This window comes from Amphiprion ocellaris, chromosome 2, assembly GCF_022539595.1.
Source record: "Amphiprion ocellaris isolate individual 3 ecotype Okinawa chromosome 2, ASM2253959v1, whole genome shotgun sequence".
Lineage (NCBI taxonomy): Eukaryota > Metazoa > Chordata > Actinopteri > Pomacentridae > Amphiprion > Amphiprion ocellaris.
The window spans coordinates 11,550,523-11,569,402 of NC_072767.1; the positions used below are offsets into that span (position 1 = coordinate 11,550,523).

Consider the following 18,880-nt stretch of genomic DNA (forward strand, 5'->3'; position numbering starts at 1 on the left):
TGGTCAGGACAATTAACTAGCTGTAGGCTTAAAACTGTGGTATCAAAATCTCCTGTTCTACATTTATCCAGTAAAAAATGACCAGGGATAGCCATTTGTACCAGGGGTTGTAAGAAACAAAAATATTTGCATTCAGTACATCCTGAGGCCATTAATGACTCAGCTACAATCAGCAGTATTACAAAATAAAATAAGTAAAAATGGCTACATTCAATGAAACCTTTTTTTCAGCTCTTCTTTAAAAACAAAAAAACAGCTCATTAAAAGTTATTAATCTTTTTCAATGGCAATTGAAATATCACATTTTATCATGACACATTTTCAGCTATAATGTCCAGACCTGGCTTAACATTACCTCAGACATGATTCAGGCTTAAGACATTGACATGTCCTCAATGTGAATGAAGGTAACCTTCAGAATACTGTGCTTTGTGTCATGTGTGTAGGTATTTGCCCAACCCGCCAATGTGGCCATCACCAAGATGGATGTGAACAACCTGGCCATGGTCATGGCTCCCAACTGTCTACGCTGCCAGTCTGATGACCCCAGGGTGATCTTTGAGAACACCCGCAAGGAGATGTCCTTCATCCGCGTGCTCATCCAGCGGCTAGACACAAGTTTCATGGATGGAATCCTATAGCCCCCTCCTGACACACACTCACTTAACCCCCAGCCTCCCCTGCACTCCCTTTAACCATCACAGGCCCCTGCACACTCCCCCAGCACAAGAACATCATGCATACACATTGTTGCTGCTGGATGAAAACCTTGCGTCTCAAACATGTTTACTTTACTAGAGGTAACAAAAACTGCCTTGATTTGAGTTCATCCACTCTGCAGTTGAACCAGCTGTTTTTCTATTTCTGTAAATGAAGTCCCTAAACTGACATTTATGTAAGAAAAACACCAATATCAGAGTTACAAAGGTTTAACATGATAACAGTACTGTGTGTGCCTTCACATGCATTAATACAGTATACACATATGGTATGAAGGAATTAGCAGGGATCTCATGATGTCATTGGATTCATACATTAGCTTCACTGGCACACTACAAATTCAGACCTCCAAGGCTTGTTTTAATTCCAACTTATCTGTTTTATATAAAAACATTTTTCTATTTGTTTTCCCCTGCTTAGACACTCATGCACTGCCACGCACATATACACAGCACATGCATACACTGAAAACAGCAAGTCTTTCTTGAGGATTCCACTTTTTGCAGTGTACAAAACCTTCAAATGCAGAGAAACAGTTACCACTGAGATAAATGAACATACTGCATGTAGAAGATACATTACACAAGTCTCTCACACATTCACAGGCTAATCAATGCCTCCATAGGGTTCGACACCAGATTTTCACAAGCTGTAAAGTCTGCACCTTTTCGTGAGTGCTTTATTAGATCAGACTGACAGTGCTAGGTTTATACCCCACATGCCAAACTAAAAGGAGAAGCTGTAGCCAGCAAAGTGTTTTCAACTGCCACGACTTGGTAGGAGCTGAGAACTCAATACAGATTATCTTTACCATTCGTGGGCCTGCCTCAAAGGGGCAGACAAACATGACTTCATTGTGTTAGTGACATGCTGTCTGCCAGCAAACTTCAAACAGCCATAAAGTAAGACAGTGTAAGGCAATTCTATTGGCTGTTAGCCGTTAGGTGAGGAGAATATGGACACTGAATCACTCCCTGTAGAGTTTTTCCTTCAGGGCAACACTGCCTCTTTGCTAGGCTTATAGTTATTTTCGACTCATGAGATATAGACTTTGTGTAAAAGCCTTTCATTTCTACCATCATCTACATACTATTTTCAAAATCCTCTTTGCAACAACCTCCAGACAGCAACCTACATGCCGAAAATGACCAGTTTGGCAGACAATATGTAGGTGCAGGTTTGAAAATTTTAAAGAAATAAAAAACTCCTGAGCTTTTTACCCCTCTAGCTCAATGATAATGAGGTGCAGCAGACCATTCTTCAGCACTGTGCAAACAGGACAGGCCGTGTGAGACTATAGGCACAATAGCAAAAACTGGAAGGACCACTGGCTCCACAAGTTATGTTGTATCTGCAGATCCAGAAAGGTCCCGAACAGAATTCCCTCAAAATAAGTCTTAAACAGTTTTAATAATTCCCAAAAGTCTATTAAGGCCTAATATGAAAGTCATATTTTTCTTACCTGCTGTAGGCAATAGGTTTTTATTCTAAATATCTTTTTCTGATTGGCTGTTTGCAGAAGTACAGTGCATTAAACAGAGCTACAGCATGGTTTTTGCTCATATGTTTAACTTTTTATTCGGAAGTAGGACAGTGACTGTTATTACAGTACAGTTGAAGTATCACAGTACTAATCTGTACAGTCAAGTATTGCACAGAATAGTGTACAGAATGGTGTCCATGTTCTAATTACTTAATGTTGGAAGGCTGAAGCCTACACTGTTCAGCTAAGTTCTGCATGAAGTGGTGCTAACAAAGGACATGAACCACTGACTGTTGCCCTGGCTCCTGACAGAAGATCTTTGGTTCTAATTGTATACAAACTTATCTACTGCAGTTGTGCACCCTTTAGTATTTGGTAATCTTGAAGAAATCTGGTCATGCCACAGTAATTGGTGCTGTCCAGTCACTTTGGCTGTTGACCGCAGCCTCCTGTAGCCATGAGCAACAGATCCAGGAGGGATGATCGCAGCACTGCCAATAAGGTCCTATCATACATAGTGTTCAGACACAGCACGGCATGCCCATACTTCCTGGGAGGGGATGGAGAAATGACTGCTCTTCTGAAATACCCCCCAGCCCCATCCTCACAGAGCAACAGCCCACCATCACCGCCACTGAGCCCCACAGGCCTTTCTGCTCACTGATGATTTGTGAATGTGTTTAGCTGTGTGCGTGCTTGTCTGTCTTCCTGCATCCATACAGTCTGTCGATGAGCAAGTACTGTTGCTTATTGTATTCATTTGAGATTTTTGCTATATTTAACAGAATTTCTATGTTTTTTAACCCATTCTTTTTATATAATTTAATTTATTTATATTTATTTGAGGAGATTTCCTTATTGCCTTCTCGAGATATTGTAGGCTCCAGTGTGTTTTTGTTATTGCACGAGTGTGTATGTCTGATTGTGTGGATGCATGAGGGGGTGTGTAGTTTTCAGTATGTTAGAGCACGTACTGGACATGCTGACGTATGACTGAAACTTGTCTGATTCAATTGGATTTTTGTGTGACACATCTGAAGAGTTGATTGTGAACGCTCCATAGAAACACACACTCAGCATCCTGGAAGAAACTCTGTTCCACCTGAAAGATGCAGAGGACACTCAGTCTCGCAATGGATCTTTGACTAAATGAATCTTGTGTTTGTGAAGAGACTGGGATGAGTGTTGTGTGCGTGTGTGATGTGCAGCTCACTCACTGACATTCACAGTCCACACAGACAACATGTACATTGATACTGTACAGACTATGTAAAAATAACTATATACAGAAAAAAGAGGAGAAAGCACCATAGGTACCAGTGGAAACTGCTGTGGAGATAACAGGGTGGGGGTGTTTAATTTGTCTTTTTTCTTTTCTTTCAGTCTTGTTAAAGTGCAAAGTTTACGCATATTGTTAGAGGTCTACAAGTGGCAATTTAAACCCATTTCCTAGAAGTGTGTGGATTCCACAGGTTTCTACCTACTATCCATTCAAATACCAGAAAGTGTTTTTAAGCCCTGACATCTGTAACTGGTCTGATTCATACTCCAAAAAGAAGTCCTTTGCTGGGGGAATTGTTTGGCTTTTTAAGACGCTGGCAAATCAGTTGCTAGAAAGAGCCCTTCATGTTTCATTATGATTGTGGTTTGTAGCAGTCAGCTGCAGCAGCATCACTGTCCTTCACATTCAGAACTGGGCTGAGTGCTCCCTCCCACTGAACTCCACAACATGACCACCTGACATCAACTACTCCTTTCTTAGAATCAGATTACCTGATGAAAACGTACTACATTAATAAGTTATTATTGTTTACTGAAACATGCAACTGATTAGTATGGAAATACTACAGATGGGGCTTTAGCTTAATCTTGCTCACAGTATACAACAGAAGTGAAGTTTTCTCGGTGCAATATCACTGAAATGTCAAATGATTCACAATTCTATCACCTTACAGTAATTGCATCACTTCCTCGTGAGCAATAGGGTTTTTGCTCTTAGGTCAAATTTGAAACTAAGAGTTTACCAATATCTAATAGTAGATATAGTCGAACAGAAAATGACTCACGGTAGAAACTAAAGCCAGTACATCTTTCATTAGAGATTCAAGATTCAGATCTTATTTTTTCAATACTTCATAAGTCCACCTTTATTTCTGATGACAGACTAAATCACTAAACTGTCAGGTGGTTGGTTTGAGACATTGCCACACTCGGCTGTCCTCACTTGTGGAGAGTTTCAGAGACTGCTTACTGATCAAACAAATGCATAAAGCATACTGATTCCTTCTCATCCTACCTTGGTAAAAGCAGGAACTAGCCCTGGGGGTTCATGCATATGGGTAACTAAGTATACATCACAACTTCCAACAGATTAAAACCTAGACATGGAAGCCAATACATGGTTTTGGTTATCAGACACTGCATGTTCATTGCAGTGTCTCTCCTCATTATGGGGGTTCCAGGTTTGATCATTTTCCTAACTTTACCAAAAAAAAAAAAAAAAAAAAAAAAAACAACACCCTAGCAAGCCTGCAATGAACAGGTGACTAGCTTATAAATTGACAATATGTGAGCTACACTTGTAAGTAACCAGGGTCTAATTTGCTTCCCACCAACAGAGATGGAAAACATTACATCCTGTCACAGCTTGGAATACTAAACTGCTTTCATATTATGATTGAATCAGTGAATGGGTTTTTGACATGAAGGTTTATCATCTGCTGTCTCAGAGAAAAAAAACAAAAAAGGAAGAGAAATTTCAGTTACAAATAACTCATACAAGAAAGGAATCTGAACTTCTTACTCAATGAAAAGTGACTTCTTTATGAGGTATGAATACAGCCAAATATTTTTGAGTTTTTTTTTTTATTTTGTGTAAAACCACTTAGTAAATGAGAAGCCTCAGCCGTGGTTGGGCTGAAATGTTGCAGCAGTGTGTATGAGTGTGTATGTGGTGTGTTTGTGAGTGTCTTTGTTTTATGTAAGAGATGGTTGTAGATAGACCCAGCAAATCAACCAATTAGCATGCAGACATAGGGTCTTCACTCTCTTCAACTTGAATTTACTAAAACATGACAATATACAAGGAAAACAAACTGAATTTACAGTAAAGAAGTGCTTCAGTATTTAGCTTTAAAAAAATCCACTAAGAAAAATATTAAGCTCTTTTTAATCCATTTTTTCTGATTGTTTTTTCTACTTGGTTCCTACTAATGATGAATTGGTAGTCGTCGTCGATGCTGTTCGTCTAATGTAAGAAAGTGACAATTAAGAGAAGGTGCAAGACAGCTGCTGTGAAACTGTTCTGCACCTCGACGTCAGTCCTCCAGGTTTTTCAGTTCTATCTTGTCCACTGTCACTCACACTCTGTCTGAGAGAAGACTCTGGAAGTGTAACAAATGTTGGTTTAATAAATTATTCAAATGTCATACTAACATTGGATGTGCTTTTATTTTCCTGTGAACCTGCACACACAGAGAATAGGTCACTACTAAAAAGCTACAATGCAGAACTATCCACATTCTCACATGTCCTTTGAACTTGCAAAACCATGTGTCTGCTGCCCATCCTCATTCCCAGCAGTGTTGTGTAAACTGACAGATTGTCACCCGTACAGAAAAAAAGTGGCAGATACTGAAGGTACGGTTTTTTATGTTTTGAGGAAAACCTGTCATTGGAATCTGTAACTGTACTAAAACTGATCACAGTCACTCTTCTGAGATACATTTTTTTAAAAAGTTCCAAACTTTCAAGTAATAACTTCTTACAAGCCAGCTTTGGATACTGGGATTCTTCCCCAGCTCTGTTCACATATTACTAATGTGGTCCACCATTGTGTCAGTGGATTTCCATCCTTCAACCAGCAGAACGCTGAAAGGACGAAGCCTCTTCAATGCAGTGTTCCACGTGTCAGGGTCTCGATCCCCGGGGTTCTTCCTGAGGTCAAGGGTCAGCTGGTGTGGGGGGCGATGTGTCTCCAATCTCTTAGCAAACTCCAGCAGCTCAGCAGGCTGAATGAAGTTGGAGCTGTCCAGGACAACATGCAGCACACAGACATCATGATGTACAGCATTGTTTAGTCCTCTTACTATACATGTAATAGAGGTGGAAGTCACAAATCAAAGTCCTGCACTCAAACTGACACTTAACAAGAAAAGCACTCAGAGAGGGCAGTGTTCCGCCAAGGCTAATCAGTCCTTGGATCATTTCCGACAGGAAAGTCCTGATCAGTTCGCAGCGGTGGATTTGTAGTAGGATCACAATCATGTGATCGTCAGCAGGCAGCTGACGCAGCGTTCACATGTTGTCATAGTTACAGTGACGCCATGGCCCTATCTCGCAATGATACAGAAATCTTTAATAAATCCATGGATCCAAATCTAATCATTTGGTCCTTGTGTCATTTCTGACCTTCCCTGAAACTTTCATCCAAATCTGTTGGTCTGTTTTTGAGTAATGTTCCTAGACAGACAGATTCACAGAAGGACAAACGTACGCCGATTGTCACATAACTTCGTCGCGTACCTTGGCAGAGTAAAAATACAGAAGCATGAGCTAAATATATTTAACATACTTATTAGACTAGTACGTATGATGCAGCCTGCCATAGAGTGTTTCACTGGCTTCACACTGGACAGTTATTCAGACTTCAACTAAAACCATATTAATCACAACCATCACTTTAAACCAGTAGTGGATGATTGCCTACACCTTCTCTGTGCTGCTATCTGATCATTGTCTTCAATAACATTTGTTACCTGAAAAAAAAGGCATTGGGAATCCAAAATGGTAAATGGCAGGGGAAATATCTGTTTAAGCCTTTTAATCCGTCCACATATACAAGTAAACAAGTATTCTCTGGTTGACTGTAGTGTAGGGCAACTTCAATTAGTAAGTAGTAAGTTTAATCCATATGGCTTTTGTGTTTTTGACTCTGTTATATTCTGCTCATCAGGGTCCTGGGTCTATTTCATTAAAAAAAAAAAAAGTGAGACACTACAACACATTTTTTCGTGCACTGGTCAATGTTAAGATTTGAGTCTATGTTGCTTCCATTACAAGTCTTCTTTCACATGATTGAAAAGAAAACATCCAAATTATAGATTTCAGTGTTCATTTTTTTTACATTTGTGTGTATTGTCTACATTGAACAAAAGACAAATGTGTGTAATCAAAACTGGGGAGGTTTCACAGTGATCTGTTGACAGTACTTTCTGATTAATGGAGTGGTAGGAAGAGACATCCAGAATCCCCTCCACGCTGTACTCTGATATGTCAACAAAATGAAACAGAATTTGGAACCCGATTTGTTCAGATTAATGATCTGGACATGGATGCAAGTTTTTCACGTTTTTACTGAGATAATACCTCTTTTGCACATTTGAAGTTCCAAATTCCAATTGGACACATTTTAAGTCTTGTTTGGCAGCATGAAAACAACTTCGAAAAGGAAGCCCATGTGCAGACAACTGAATTTGTGCTAGCTGTTGTTCAGCCCTTACCTGATGTCGAGTCGTTTCACTGAGCTTGGTGAGGATCCTGAGAATAGCTCTGCCAGGGCACACACATGCTTGGCTGTTGACACAGAATTAAACAATTGAGACATTTACTTTAACTACTCATGAGGTATAAAAACCACAATAGCACAGACACAATTCACCTTTCTGTTGAGGTTAAGACCTCTTTCCTTAACAGAATAGTGTGTTTCAACCTGCAGTCATTTATACACCAATCAGGCATAACATTATGACCACCTGCCTAATATTGTGCTGGTCTCCCTTTTAGCGCCCAAACAACCCTGACCCATCGAGGCATGGACTCCACTAGACCCCTGAAGGTGTGCTGTGGTATCTGGCACCAAGACGTTAGCAGCAGATCCTTCAAGTTCTGAGAGTTGTGAGGTGGGGCTTCAATGGATCGGCAATGTTTGTCCAGCATATTCCACAGATGCTCGATTAGATTGAGATCTGGGGAATTTGGAGGCCAAGTCAACACCTCAAACTGGTTGTTGTGCTCCTCAAACCATTCTTGAACCATTTTTGTTTTGTGGCACAGCACATTATCCTGCTGCCATCAGGGAATACCGTTTCCATGGAAGGGTGAACATGGTCTGCAACAATGCTTAGGTAGGTGGTACATGTCAAATTAACATCCACATGGATGGCAGTACCCAAGATTTCCCAGCAGAACTTTGCCCAAAGCATCTCACTGCCTCTGCCGGCTTGCCTTCTTCCCACAGTGCATCCTGGTGCCATGTGTTGCCAAGGTAAGCGACGCACCCGGCCATCCAAATGATGTAAAAGAAAACATAATCCATCAGACCAGGCCACCGTATTCAATTTCACCGTGGTCCAGTTTTGATGCCCACATGCCCATTGTTGAAGCTTTCAGTGGTCCACAGGGGTCCGCATGATCACCCTGACTGGTCTGTGGCTATGCAGCCCCATACCCAACTGTGATGCCCTGTGTATTCTGGTACCTTTCTATCAGAACCAGCATTTATTTTTTCAGCAATTTGAACAATAGTAACTCATCTGTTGGATCGGACCAGCATTCGCTCCCCACATGCATTAATGAGCCTTGGCCGCCATTGACCCTGTCGCCGGTTTACCACTGTTCCTTCCTTGGACCATTTTTGATAGATCCTGACCACTGCAGACCAGGAACACCCCACAAGAGCTGCAATTGTGGAGATGCTCTGACCCAGCCGTCTGGCCGTCACAATTTGGTCCCTGTCAAACTCGTCAAATCCTTACGCTTTCCCATTTTTCCTGCTTTTAACAAGTCAACTTTGAGGGCAAATGTTCACTTGCTGCCTAATATATCCAACCGACTAACAGGTGCCTTGATGAAGAGATGATCAGTATTATTCACTTCACCTGTCAGTGGTCAGAATGTTATGCCTGATCAGTATATTCTAGCAGAGGACACAAGCTGTGAACACATCTCATCACATTTCAAATTCACATGGCAAACATGTTAGCAACAGTTGTCACAAATACAGAACAACATAAGCATTCATGTGGAGAGGTCTCAGTGCATCCAGTTAATTCTTTAACTCAGTTTTCAGTCTGCACCAGTGTGTTTGGCTCTGCAGCGGCGAGGTGCCCTGAGGTGTGAACCAGCTAATCTTGAACTGTGTGTACACCGTTTGCTGCTGGATAGATAGTGTATAGTGGGTTTTCTTAGATTTTCACAGAAACAGTCTTCTGGCATAAAAATGACCACAACAAAACAAATTCCACAAAGGAGTTTAGCTTAACAAAAAAGAGAAAATGAACAGGAAGCGACTCTGACTTAGAGTCCTAATTCCACTCTCTCCATTCATTCCCTTTCTGACAGAATCTCTAACAAGTGAATTACAAAACCAGACTGCAAACAAAATCATTGCATATGTGACTACTTGTGTGTGTCTATAAAAATTTAACACGGTCTCATCTGTGTGTGTGCAAGATGATCTCTAAACTGTCTGGATGCCCATCTGCCAGCACGGGCAGATACTGCTATCTTCATTACTGCTGCAGCTATCGATTATTTTAGTAATCAAGTATTCTATTGATTCATCAAATAATTGGATTCCGTGCTTGGCCTAACAGCATCAAAAGAGGAAGTGAGAATGCCGTACAACAGAAATAATTCTGTTCAATTCAGTTTTATTTATATAGCACCAATTACAGGTCAAATTGTCTCAAGACGCTTTACAGAACCCATATGCCTGAACCCCCAGGGCAAGCCTTAAGGCGACAGTGGCAAGAAAACTCTCCCTTTTAATAGGAAGAAACCTTGAGCAGAACCCAACCGTCCTGGTAGGACACGGTCAGACATCTGCGGTGTACTGTGTACAGTGTTTCCTCTAGGATTTTTTCCTGCAGCATGGATTCTAACAGTTGTCAAATAGGGCCGTTAACTGTGCATCAACCTGAATTCTACACAATACAACTGATGGTCCCATCCCCATTAAGAAGGCAAGAAATTCCACAAATTAGCCTTGACAAGGCACACCTGTGAAGTGAAACCATTTCAGGCTCATGGAGCGAATGCCAAGAATGTGCAAAGCAGTAATCAAAGCAAAGGGTGGCTATTTTTTGGAATTTAAAATATAAAAAATATTTAGAGATATTTCAAATTTTTTGTTTACTACATAATTCCATATGTGTACATTCTTAGTTTTGATGTCTTCAGTATGTGTTTACAATGTAGAAAGTAGTAAAAATAAAGAAAAAACATTGAATGAGAAGGTGTGTCCAAACCTTTGACTGTCAGTGTAATTACACTGTGTGCCAAGTTAGAATGCAATGGCTCCTTAACATCTACAGTGTCCTCATGAACTCAAAGAGTTCATTACAACTGCCGCTTTTCTAACGATGTACAAATTTGCTGTGAGGATCTCCATGGAAGCTCGTGTCTCTTCTGACACCACTGATGACATAATTGAATTGATTATCTCCTTTCTCTGTTCAGGCCACAGCAAACATACTGGCTATACATCAAGCTGCAGTTAGTTCTTGAAAGAGATTATGTTAAATATATTTTTTTCTCTTTGGTAATTGTTAACTTATAAACCTATTTAAAAAATGAAATCAATCTCATAACCCACACAATAAACATTTTGATACAAATCCTTGTCCTTTGTTTGATGCTCCACTAGCTGCCTAGAGCAAAACCATATTAAATGATAAATAGAAGCAAATCATCTGGTTTTTAATAATTAGAAAGTTGAAATCACTGGAAGCATAAATACCCTAATAGGGGTTGTCAGCTAGTTCCCTTTATACTGCTTAGCTCCTACTTGGTGCCTAGTAGTAGTACTGGTACTGATCCAAGCCTGAATGAAGCTCCATTAGATGGAGAATGTGCAGATTGTGCTTACCCAGCCGATTCTGAGCCAGGCTTAGTGTGTGGAGAGAAGCCACTGTCTTCAGAGCGCCCACCAGCTGCTGCAGTGTCTCTTCTTTGTCAGTACACTTCTCAAGAAGGCGGCAGTCATTCAAATGCAGCTCTGACAGAGAGAGAGAAAAAGAGTCAAACAATCCCACTCTGGACTGGGTTTAGTGCAAACTATAAAACATGGACTATATTCTGTTTCACTTTCCCACCTGAATAGAATGCCGAAAGAGACGACATGCTCTTACACATGCATCAAGCAATTTTTGCATGTTTCATCTGTTTCTTTTAGGAACTTGAATACATGTCATGCCATCCACATTCATACTAAATACATCCGTAAACAAAAGTTTACATGCAATTCAATTGAATTACATTTTATTTATATATTTCACAACATATCATCTCATAGTACTTCATAAGGTAAGGTCAAGACCTTATGAATTTTAAACAAAGAACTCAACAATCCAAAGCTGACTTTAGATTCCCTATGAGCAAGCAGTCAGTGACGGTGGGAAGGTAAAAGGAGTAGTTAGGGTGGGGATAGCAGGATAGCAGATGGAGAACCGACAAGCAATACAAAGAGAACAAGCACATACACATACATACACTTGTAAAAACCATGTATATTATGGCAGTATTGTGTTTCTAATGACTCCTATAACTCTTATTTCAGTACCTAGTTGAGGTGAAAATGGCCAAAGGACATTTAAGCAAATATTACAACTGTTGTATGTACAGCAGATTTTGATATTTCCAGAAGAGCTGCAGTAAAACTATAAAAGAGCAGATTTTGATATTTCCAGAAGAGCTGCAGTAAAACTATAAAAGATGCATGATTGTTTGTCGTAATAAAGATGCATGTATTCCAATCATTCCATCATAGAAATTAAGAGTTGTAGGAGTCACTGGAAACTCAATACTGATATTTGGTACATGGTCTTTACAGGAGTATATGGTGCCACTGCAAAACTATTTCATTATGAATCCCTTTGGAGTCCCCGTGAGGAAATTTTTGACTCAAAAAAATGTGTAAGGTGTATCTTGTTGGGAACCTTAGGTCCAGGCATTCACGCGGACACTACTTTGATACACATATTAATATTTTTGCAGACGAAGCATACAATCACATGCCAATGGCACTCAACAGTAGTGGCCTCTAAAAGCAGGATAGAGCTACATGCCACAGGCCCACATTGCTCAAGGAGAATGATAAAGAGCCCAAACCACTGACCAGGCCTCCAAACCCTCCACATCTGAATACGATTGCAACTTCACAGGAATAAGCCAGATTCATGGAGGCCCCACTCTGAAACCCACAGGACCCAAAGGATCCACTGGTGCCAGATACCACAGGACACCCTACAGGTCCTCTGTCCAGGGATTGATAAGTCACAGCTGATTTAGAAGCACATGGGGCACCTACACAATATTAGACAGGGGGCATTGAGGTGGTGGCTAGGTAGTGGCTAGCAGACATGACTGCACTTCTAAACATACAGCAATCAAGGGTCTCTGTGGGAAAAAAGATCGAGCCCTCACAGCAGCAAAAACAGCTGTTTGGTTAATTGGGTGAAAAAGTCTCTCTAAGAGTTAAACACCATTTCTGTGTTGATGAGGTGTCTTACAGATCATTTACAAAGATTAGAAAGATGTGGATAGTGGCTGTTCACACTTCACACAGCTTTTTCTCAAAGCAGTCCATACTTGTAATCCACAGAGGTCCAAAATCACAACCTTTGCCAACATGGCCACACAACCAAAACTAAGGTCACGAACCTCTCATGACCATGCTACCTGCCTCTGCATGTACTACATGGACAACTCTTTCCAGTAATATCTAAAACTGAGGCCTGTTAAGAGTCAAGAATGGAAGCAAATCATTATGGCTTGAGAGTTCACAGTGTAGCTTATTCAAGTTAACACATACTTACGGCAAAACCTCACAAGATGTCTTGCAGATCACATAGAGCTAAAATCAACTCTAGACTACACTCATTTTCACCAGTATAGTTTCATTTTTAGAAAGGCCTCTATACATTAGCATTTATAAGCAAGTTTACATTTAGGAGAAGACTGACAACAGGGGCCTCTATTGCTGGCTTTTTTCTTCTTTTTTCTTACCTTTTAACTTGCAATCTCCCAGTAGATTCAGAACATCAGGGAGGCAATCACACAGTTTCATGTCCTCCAAGTTGAGAGTCTTCAAACAGGGATTTGACACTAAAAGGTAACCACACATCATTACTGACAGCACTTCAGAGTATATTTGGTATAGAAATACACCAACACATCCTTCAGGCCAAAACACAGGGTTATTCAAAAAGAATGAACCAATTTCATAATGTAATATTTTAATAAGTAAAAGCAATAGACAACTCCAGCCAAGTCACAAGTATTCTACTCACAATCAACTTTTATTTCCTGTCTTACAAGTGTTCAATGTGGCCACCACCTACAGCACGGGCAACATCAATGCGATAAGAGAATTTCTCCCAGATGCGTATCACGATATATCATATATCATATCACGATCCACTGAGTTGATCACTGTTGTTATTCGATGTCATTCAATGACCTTAAACATCAAATAAAAGTTGATTGTGAGTAGAATACTTGTGACTTGGCTAGAGTTTTCTATTGCTTTCCTTATTAAAATATTGCATAATTGGTTCATTCTTTTTGAATAACCCTGTAGTTTGTCAACCAGAGAGAACTTTTTGACTAACCTTACACTCAGCTGCTAGCTGAGTCAAAGTGAAATACAGTGTGTGTAAATGGTACTGAAGGAACACATCAGCCAGAGCATGTTCCTTCATTGATATACTGCTAATAGTTTTTGGAGCAACATGAATGCCCAATGGCACAGAAAAATAAGATATGCTAGTCCTTTTATACACAATACTAGTGAGTAGCACCATTTAATTATTATTGGTCTGGGTTTTTCCATTTAGCGACTTTAAACTCACTAAGAGTCCTCTGCATGTGGCAGCCCTAAAGCTGAAAATCTTAAAACACAGTACCCTGGGCCTTTTTGTACACCATTCAGAAGGTCTGGACACTCAAATTGTGGTGAACCTCGCAGATTGACATGACACACTACCAGAGAGGGTGGTGAGGAGTTGGCTTTGAGAGAAGCCGGTGGGTAATCTTATCCCAGCTACGTGAAGTGAGGTGAGATGTGGAGAGCGCCTCAGCACAGATGTCATGAAATGCAGATCTGTTTGGACCTCAGCTACTTTGACCTTCAGCTTCTCAAGGAGCAGTACTGCTGAAAGAAGGTTCGAAAACAATCACTTAGGCTGATTCTTGATACTTTCACTGCTTTAGTATTCATTTATGCAATTGCATTTTAAGTCATTTTTCAAGCAAAAACAGTGTTACAAATCGTATAATTACACTATATATCTTAACTCTACAGAAGTTGCTAACTCAGCATCTAAACTTACTGAAAGTAAGCCAATATTTGAATAAGAATCTAACTAGTGAGATTCACATCATCGATGCAGTCTGTGGGTACAGCACATCCTAATCATGCTCGCTTCAAGTGTTAGGTGACAGCACCTGGCATGTCTGACTCAGCGGTCCTGGGATGAAGTGGTAAGAAGCATGGCTCGAACATCACAGTGTGGATCTCCACGTGTAGGGATGTCACAGTGGGGCTTGCATCCAGCAGGATCTCCAGGAGGTTGGTGTTTGGCAGGATGCTGACGCACAGATCAGTGAGGGAGCTGCAGGAGCTGTCAGACAGCTGCTTCAGGGCTCCGGCCAGGCCCAAAACATCTGAGTACCTGAAGGTCACTGTACAAAAAAAGGAATTCCAACAGAACATACAGCAGGGAAATTATTCATTAAACTGGATTTATGTTGATTTTGTCAGTGTTGATTTACAAAACAAGGAATGGCTGCTGGATAACATGTAGTGTTTGTCATGTAAAGGCCACAAATTAAGAATAGTTTCATATTAAAACAAATGTAAACTAAAAGAAGTATTTTGTTATCATTTCTGCATTGAAATACATCCCTGGCCCACCCTAATGATAAACATTTATAAGTAAGCCTGATCATAAAAGTAGAGAGGGTGTCTGACTCCTGGGAGTCAGACACAAACTGGGAGCTGATTCCACAGCAGAGGAGCTGATCACTGAAGGCTCTGATGCAGAACTCTGGCTGCAGCATATTGGATCATCTGGAATAGCAATAGTCCAGCCAAGCAGTAACAGATGCATGGACTAGTTTCAGAGCATTACTCTGAGACAGTGTGTTCCTACAGAGCTATTTTAAGTGTGAAATAAAAGACACATTTTGGTCAAAAATAACTCCAAAATTTTGTTTGATGCACCTATAGTAAGTATCTGGTTAGATTGGGTGTTAGGATAGCTTAAGCTTCGCCTGATTTTAAAGAAGAAAATTGCTGGTCATAAGGCCTCAAGGTCTTCATGTCTGCAAGACATTCTTGAGGTCTGACAAACTGATTAGTGTAATCTGACTTCATAGATAAACATAACTGGGTGTCATCTGTTTAACAATGGAAATTGTTCACCTTATATATTTTTGGTAAAAATCTGTTCTCACTTTGATATTAAGATATAAAAGATAAGAGCATATTCTTGTCAAAAAAACCCAAATTATATTGACTATGATTTCATGTATAAAACAAATAAAAGGGTGAAACATCCAATGTGGGTTAATTCTTTTTATAGGCAGTGTATATGATTTTAAGAATTGTTGTTCCATGAGGGCAAGTATGGAGACATAAATAGACTTCTAAAATGCTTGACGGACAGGGTTTACTAAAAAATAGAACAGATAAATGCCATATCAAATGACACTTACTGTGCAGTTTGGGACAAATACACTTTCACACCCCTAACACTAGACCATAAATGATTCCTTAACATACTGGCACATGAGGTGCAAACTTACAAGTGCTGTGAAGACTTAGGGAGTGAAGGCAGAAAAATGTGGGTAGGGCAGAGTACAGGACTTCAAGACAGTCAGGTCCACATTGTGTGATCTTCAGACAAGTGATCTGTCCCCACGGACAGGGTTCTGCTGTGAGGTCATCACATGGCGTAAAGGTTCGACAAAGAACTTGTGGGTCCACAATAGAGTTTTCCTTTCCAGATTCATCCTCCACCACAGATACTGAGTCCAGCTTTGAGCTTTTGCAAGGAATAACTTGGTCACCCTGATCATCCTCTGTCTCAAGACCTGGACTGCAACTGGCCCCATCTGTTCTGACTGTAGTGGCTCGTGAAACCCAGCTTGCCTTTCTGCAGTGCATTAGTGTCTTCAGTTCCAGGTTTACATACTGAGATCCCCTTTGATGTAGGAGCCAGGCCAGGACAATGGGACACTGCACATGCACAACAAGTTTTGTAGCCACCCCATGGTCAAGCAGGCGATGGAGGACATACAACCCTCTTTGTGTCGTCCTCTTTGATAGATCAATAGGTTGCGATACACCGACACTCTTAATATGCTTCTCCAACAGGTTCAGAAGAGGCCAATGCTCAGCAGTTAAACTCTGAAGGGGCTTATGCAAGCTGGTAACAAGTAAAAAGTGTTGGATACATTTAGCTGCAGCCCACAGGAAAGTTGGGCTGCTTAAATGTCTGATGTTTCTTTTGACATAGGAGTTTGTGAAGCCATAGAATACAAGTGGAAAAAGTATTCTCATAACTTCATGCTTGGCCTCTTCTTCTGAATGCAAGTCTATCACCTGAAATATAACACAGGGAACATATCAAATCCGGGGTCTTGATAATTACTATATATGTGAATTTTTATTAATAAAGAAGACGTTAAACTCACATGGTTTGGTCCATACATGTCCTGTAGGACTCTAACCCACTCAGAGTGAGTGGATATCCCTGAAAGAAGGCAAACAAAAACATGGCATCAAAAGGTGACATAATAATGAATTGTCTTATCAAATAAACATCCATCCTCCATCTTTGTAATGATCACAAAAGAATCATCCAACACCATCTTTACACTTCACCTACAGTTCTTACCTTTCTGGTTTAGCACAGGTTGGAGTTCATCTAGTTGACATATAGTCAGGTGAGGAAGAAGCTCTTTCATGAGAGGCGTTGGAAGATCTAAGTTAAACAGAGAAAATAAGAATCTGACAGAGGACATCACCTCCCTCTACACCACTGAGCAGCACAAAACTAAAAGTAAAGAACATACCACTCATCTTAAGTTACTGCTGCTATGAAGGAGTGGTGTTGCTACTATGAAACTGGGAAGATAACAAACCAAGATAAAAGACAATAACAAAAACTCCTACCAGAGAGGCAGACTGCCTGTGTGTTTAACAGTGGTAGAGCAAGACCAGTTCAGAAGGCTTTCCAAGCTGAGGCTGTCACTTGGATTGTTTCATTATTTTGTTTGTTTTTCAGCAAATCTTTATAAAACAAATGGTAATTTTGGGCTCACTTACTCTTATTTACTTTTGTCATCAAGACCGCCGTGTAGAAATACATGACAACACAAATACAACACAATGAGGCTTTTTATGACTCACAGTTGATTACAACCTGAACAGCTGCTAAAGAAATGCTCTCTAAATGTTGAAACCTGATTTATACACAATCATTACGTGTAAAACGTGTGTTTAGTCTGCTCAGAGGGAGACGTGTCCATCCAGCCTGTAGTCAGATTCTTAGTCTGTCTTACATTGTTGAGCAGTTTGTTTGATGAGCTCTTCATCCAGACCCCCAGCTACACCTCAGTCATACATGCTGTTTTACTACTGACTGACTGGACTGGATGATAAATTAATTAATAAGGATATAAAAGATAGCTAGCTTTGGGGCGTAAAATAAACCCTACTATCGAGCAGGTGAGTGACTGCAAGGGTCACAGTATCTCTCCAACTGCCGGTTAGTTACCGTTGGTTAACGTTAACGTTACAGCAGAGCAGGCTGGACTTACCGAGAACAGCCTCGGTGCCCAGAGCAGCAAAATGTTTCCTGACAGCACCGAAACATAGTTCTTTCAGACGTATGTTCGTCAGGTCCCTGTGCTCTGTGTCCAGCATCGTTCAGCCTATATTCCGGTCAGCTTCTGCTAGCGCTGGCTCCATTCGCTCTTCTTCGCTGTTGTTTATGTGACGGTTGATAAACAAACGGTTCTTCTTTTGAGTCACCAGCTTTAAGCTGCATTATCGCCACCTGCCGGACTGGACCACAAAGCGAAACATGGCTCCAGAGAAAAAAAAAACTCTCTCCAGTAGTCCCTTTTCCTTCCAGTGCTGCAGGATGTGACTGTATGTTCCAACCAAGCAGGCTGCCCGTAGTGAAACAACATGAGCCCTCTTTAGTGCTGGTGTCACTTCTTTACTTTTACTTTCATGGGTAATTCTAGACCTGGAGGATTTGGGCTTCAACATTTTTGAAAAATAAACCTTCTCTTTTACAAATTTCTGCTCCATATTATCAATAATAGGTAATAAACTATCAAAGGCTTGATTGGCTCAGCTTACACATTAATGGGACCATTTTTATTCCATGTTTTATTTGTTGCTTGCTAACCCTATGCTAATTACAGTAATAGGGTTGCTAATCCATGCTAATGTTAGCTTTTTCTCAGGAGTGGAAGCTAGATATTTAGCTAGCTGTTATTGCTGACCAAGAGGACAAACTTACTGACTTACTATAGTTGTTAGTGCCAAAGTACAAAGAATGAAGCTCAGGAGCTGGGACTTTGAATGAATGGAGCACATATTGAAATACTCCACTTCTCACGATGGAGTACTTGAATAAATGAGTATTTATGCACATT

General features: G+C 40.5%; 2 protein-coding genes across 4 annotated transcripts in view; one reads left to right on the top strand and one right to left on the bottom strand.

Moving 5' to 3' along the window:
• The window catches only part of arhgap39 (Rho GTPase activating protein 39), a 96,090-nt gene extending 90,459 nt beyond the window's left edge, over positions 1–5,631 (top strand). Inside the window, exon 11 of the mRNA XM_023263378.3 lies at positions 447–5,631. Within this exon, the coding sequence (XP_023119146.1) occupies positions 447–641 (195 nt within the window). The 3' untranslated portion in view covers positions 642–5,631. The remainder of the gene's footprint in view (positions 1–446) is intronic.
• On the bottom strand, positions 5,594–18,332 carry lrrc41 (leucine rich repeat containing 41). Of its 3 annotated transcripts, none has more exons than XM_023263379.3 (10): positions 18,032–18,331; positions 17,107–17,193; positions 16,904–16,962; positions 16,013–16,811; positions 14,651–14,887; positions 14,190–14,357; positions 13,211–13,309; positions 11,073–11,201; positions 7,705–7,777; positions 5,594–6,229 (listed from the first exon to the last, which is right to left on the bottom strand). In XM_023263379.3, exons 1-10 carry the CDS (start codon positions 18,135–18,137, stop codon positions 6,010–6,012), a joined length of 1,977 nt encoding a protein of 658 aa, XP_023119147.1. In that variant the 5' UTR covers positions 18,138–18,331; the 3' UTR covers positions 5,594–6,009. The 3 variants fall into 3 exon arrangements, with proteins under 3 accessions (XP_023119147.1, XP_023119148.1, XP_035800907.1); XM_023263380.3 differs by having other exon boundaries at positions 14,190–14,354; positions 18,032–18,329; XM_035945014.2 differs by lacking the exon at positions 14,190–14,357 and having other exon boundaries at positions 18,032–18,332.
• Between the last annotated feature and the right edge of the window lie 548 nt (positions 18,333–18,880).

Excerpts from the sequence above, each read along its gene's own strand:
- lrrc41 (XM_023263379.3), bottom strand. The coding sequence starts at position 18,137 with ATGCTGGACACAGAGCACAGGGACCTGACGAACATACGTCTGAAAGAA. Across the intron at positions 13,310-14,189 it reads ACTCCTCACCACCCTCTCTG|TGTCAAATCCCTGTTTGAAG; the intron begins GTAGTGTGTCAT and ends GTTACCTTTTAG. Across the intron at positions 7,778-11,072 it reads CCTGGCTCAGAATCGGCTGG|CCAAGCATGTGTGTGCCCTG; the intron begins GTAAGCACAATC and ends CTGTGTCAACAG.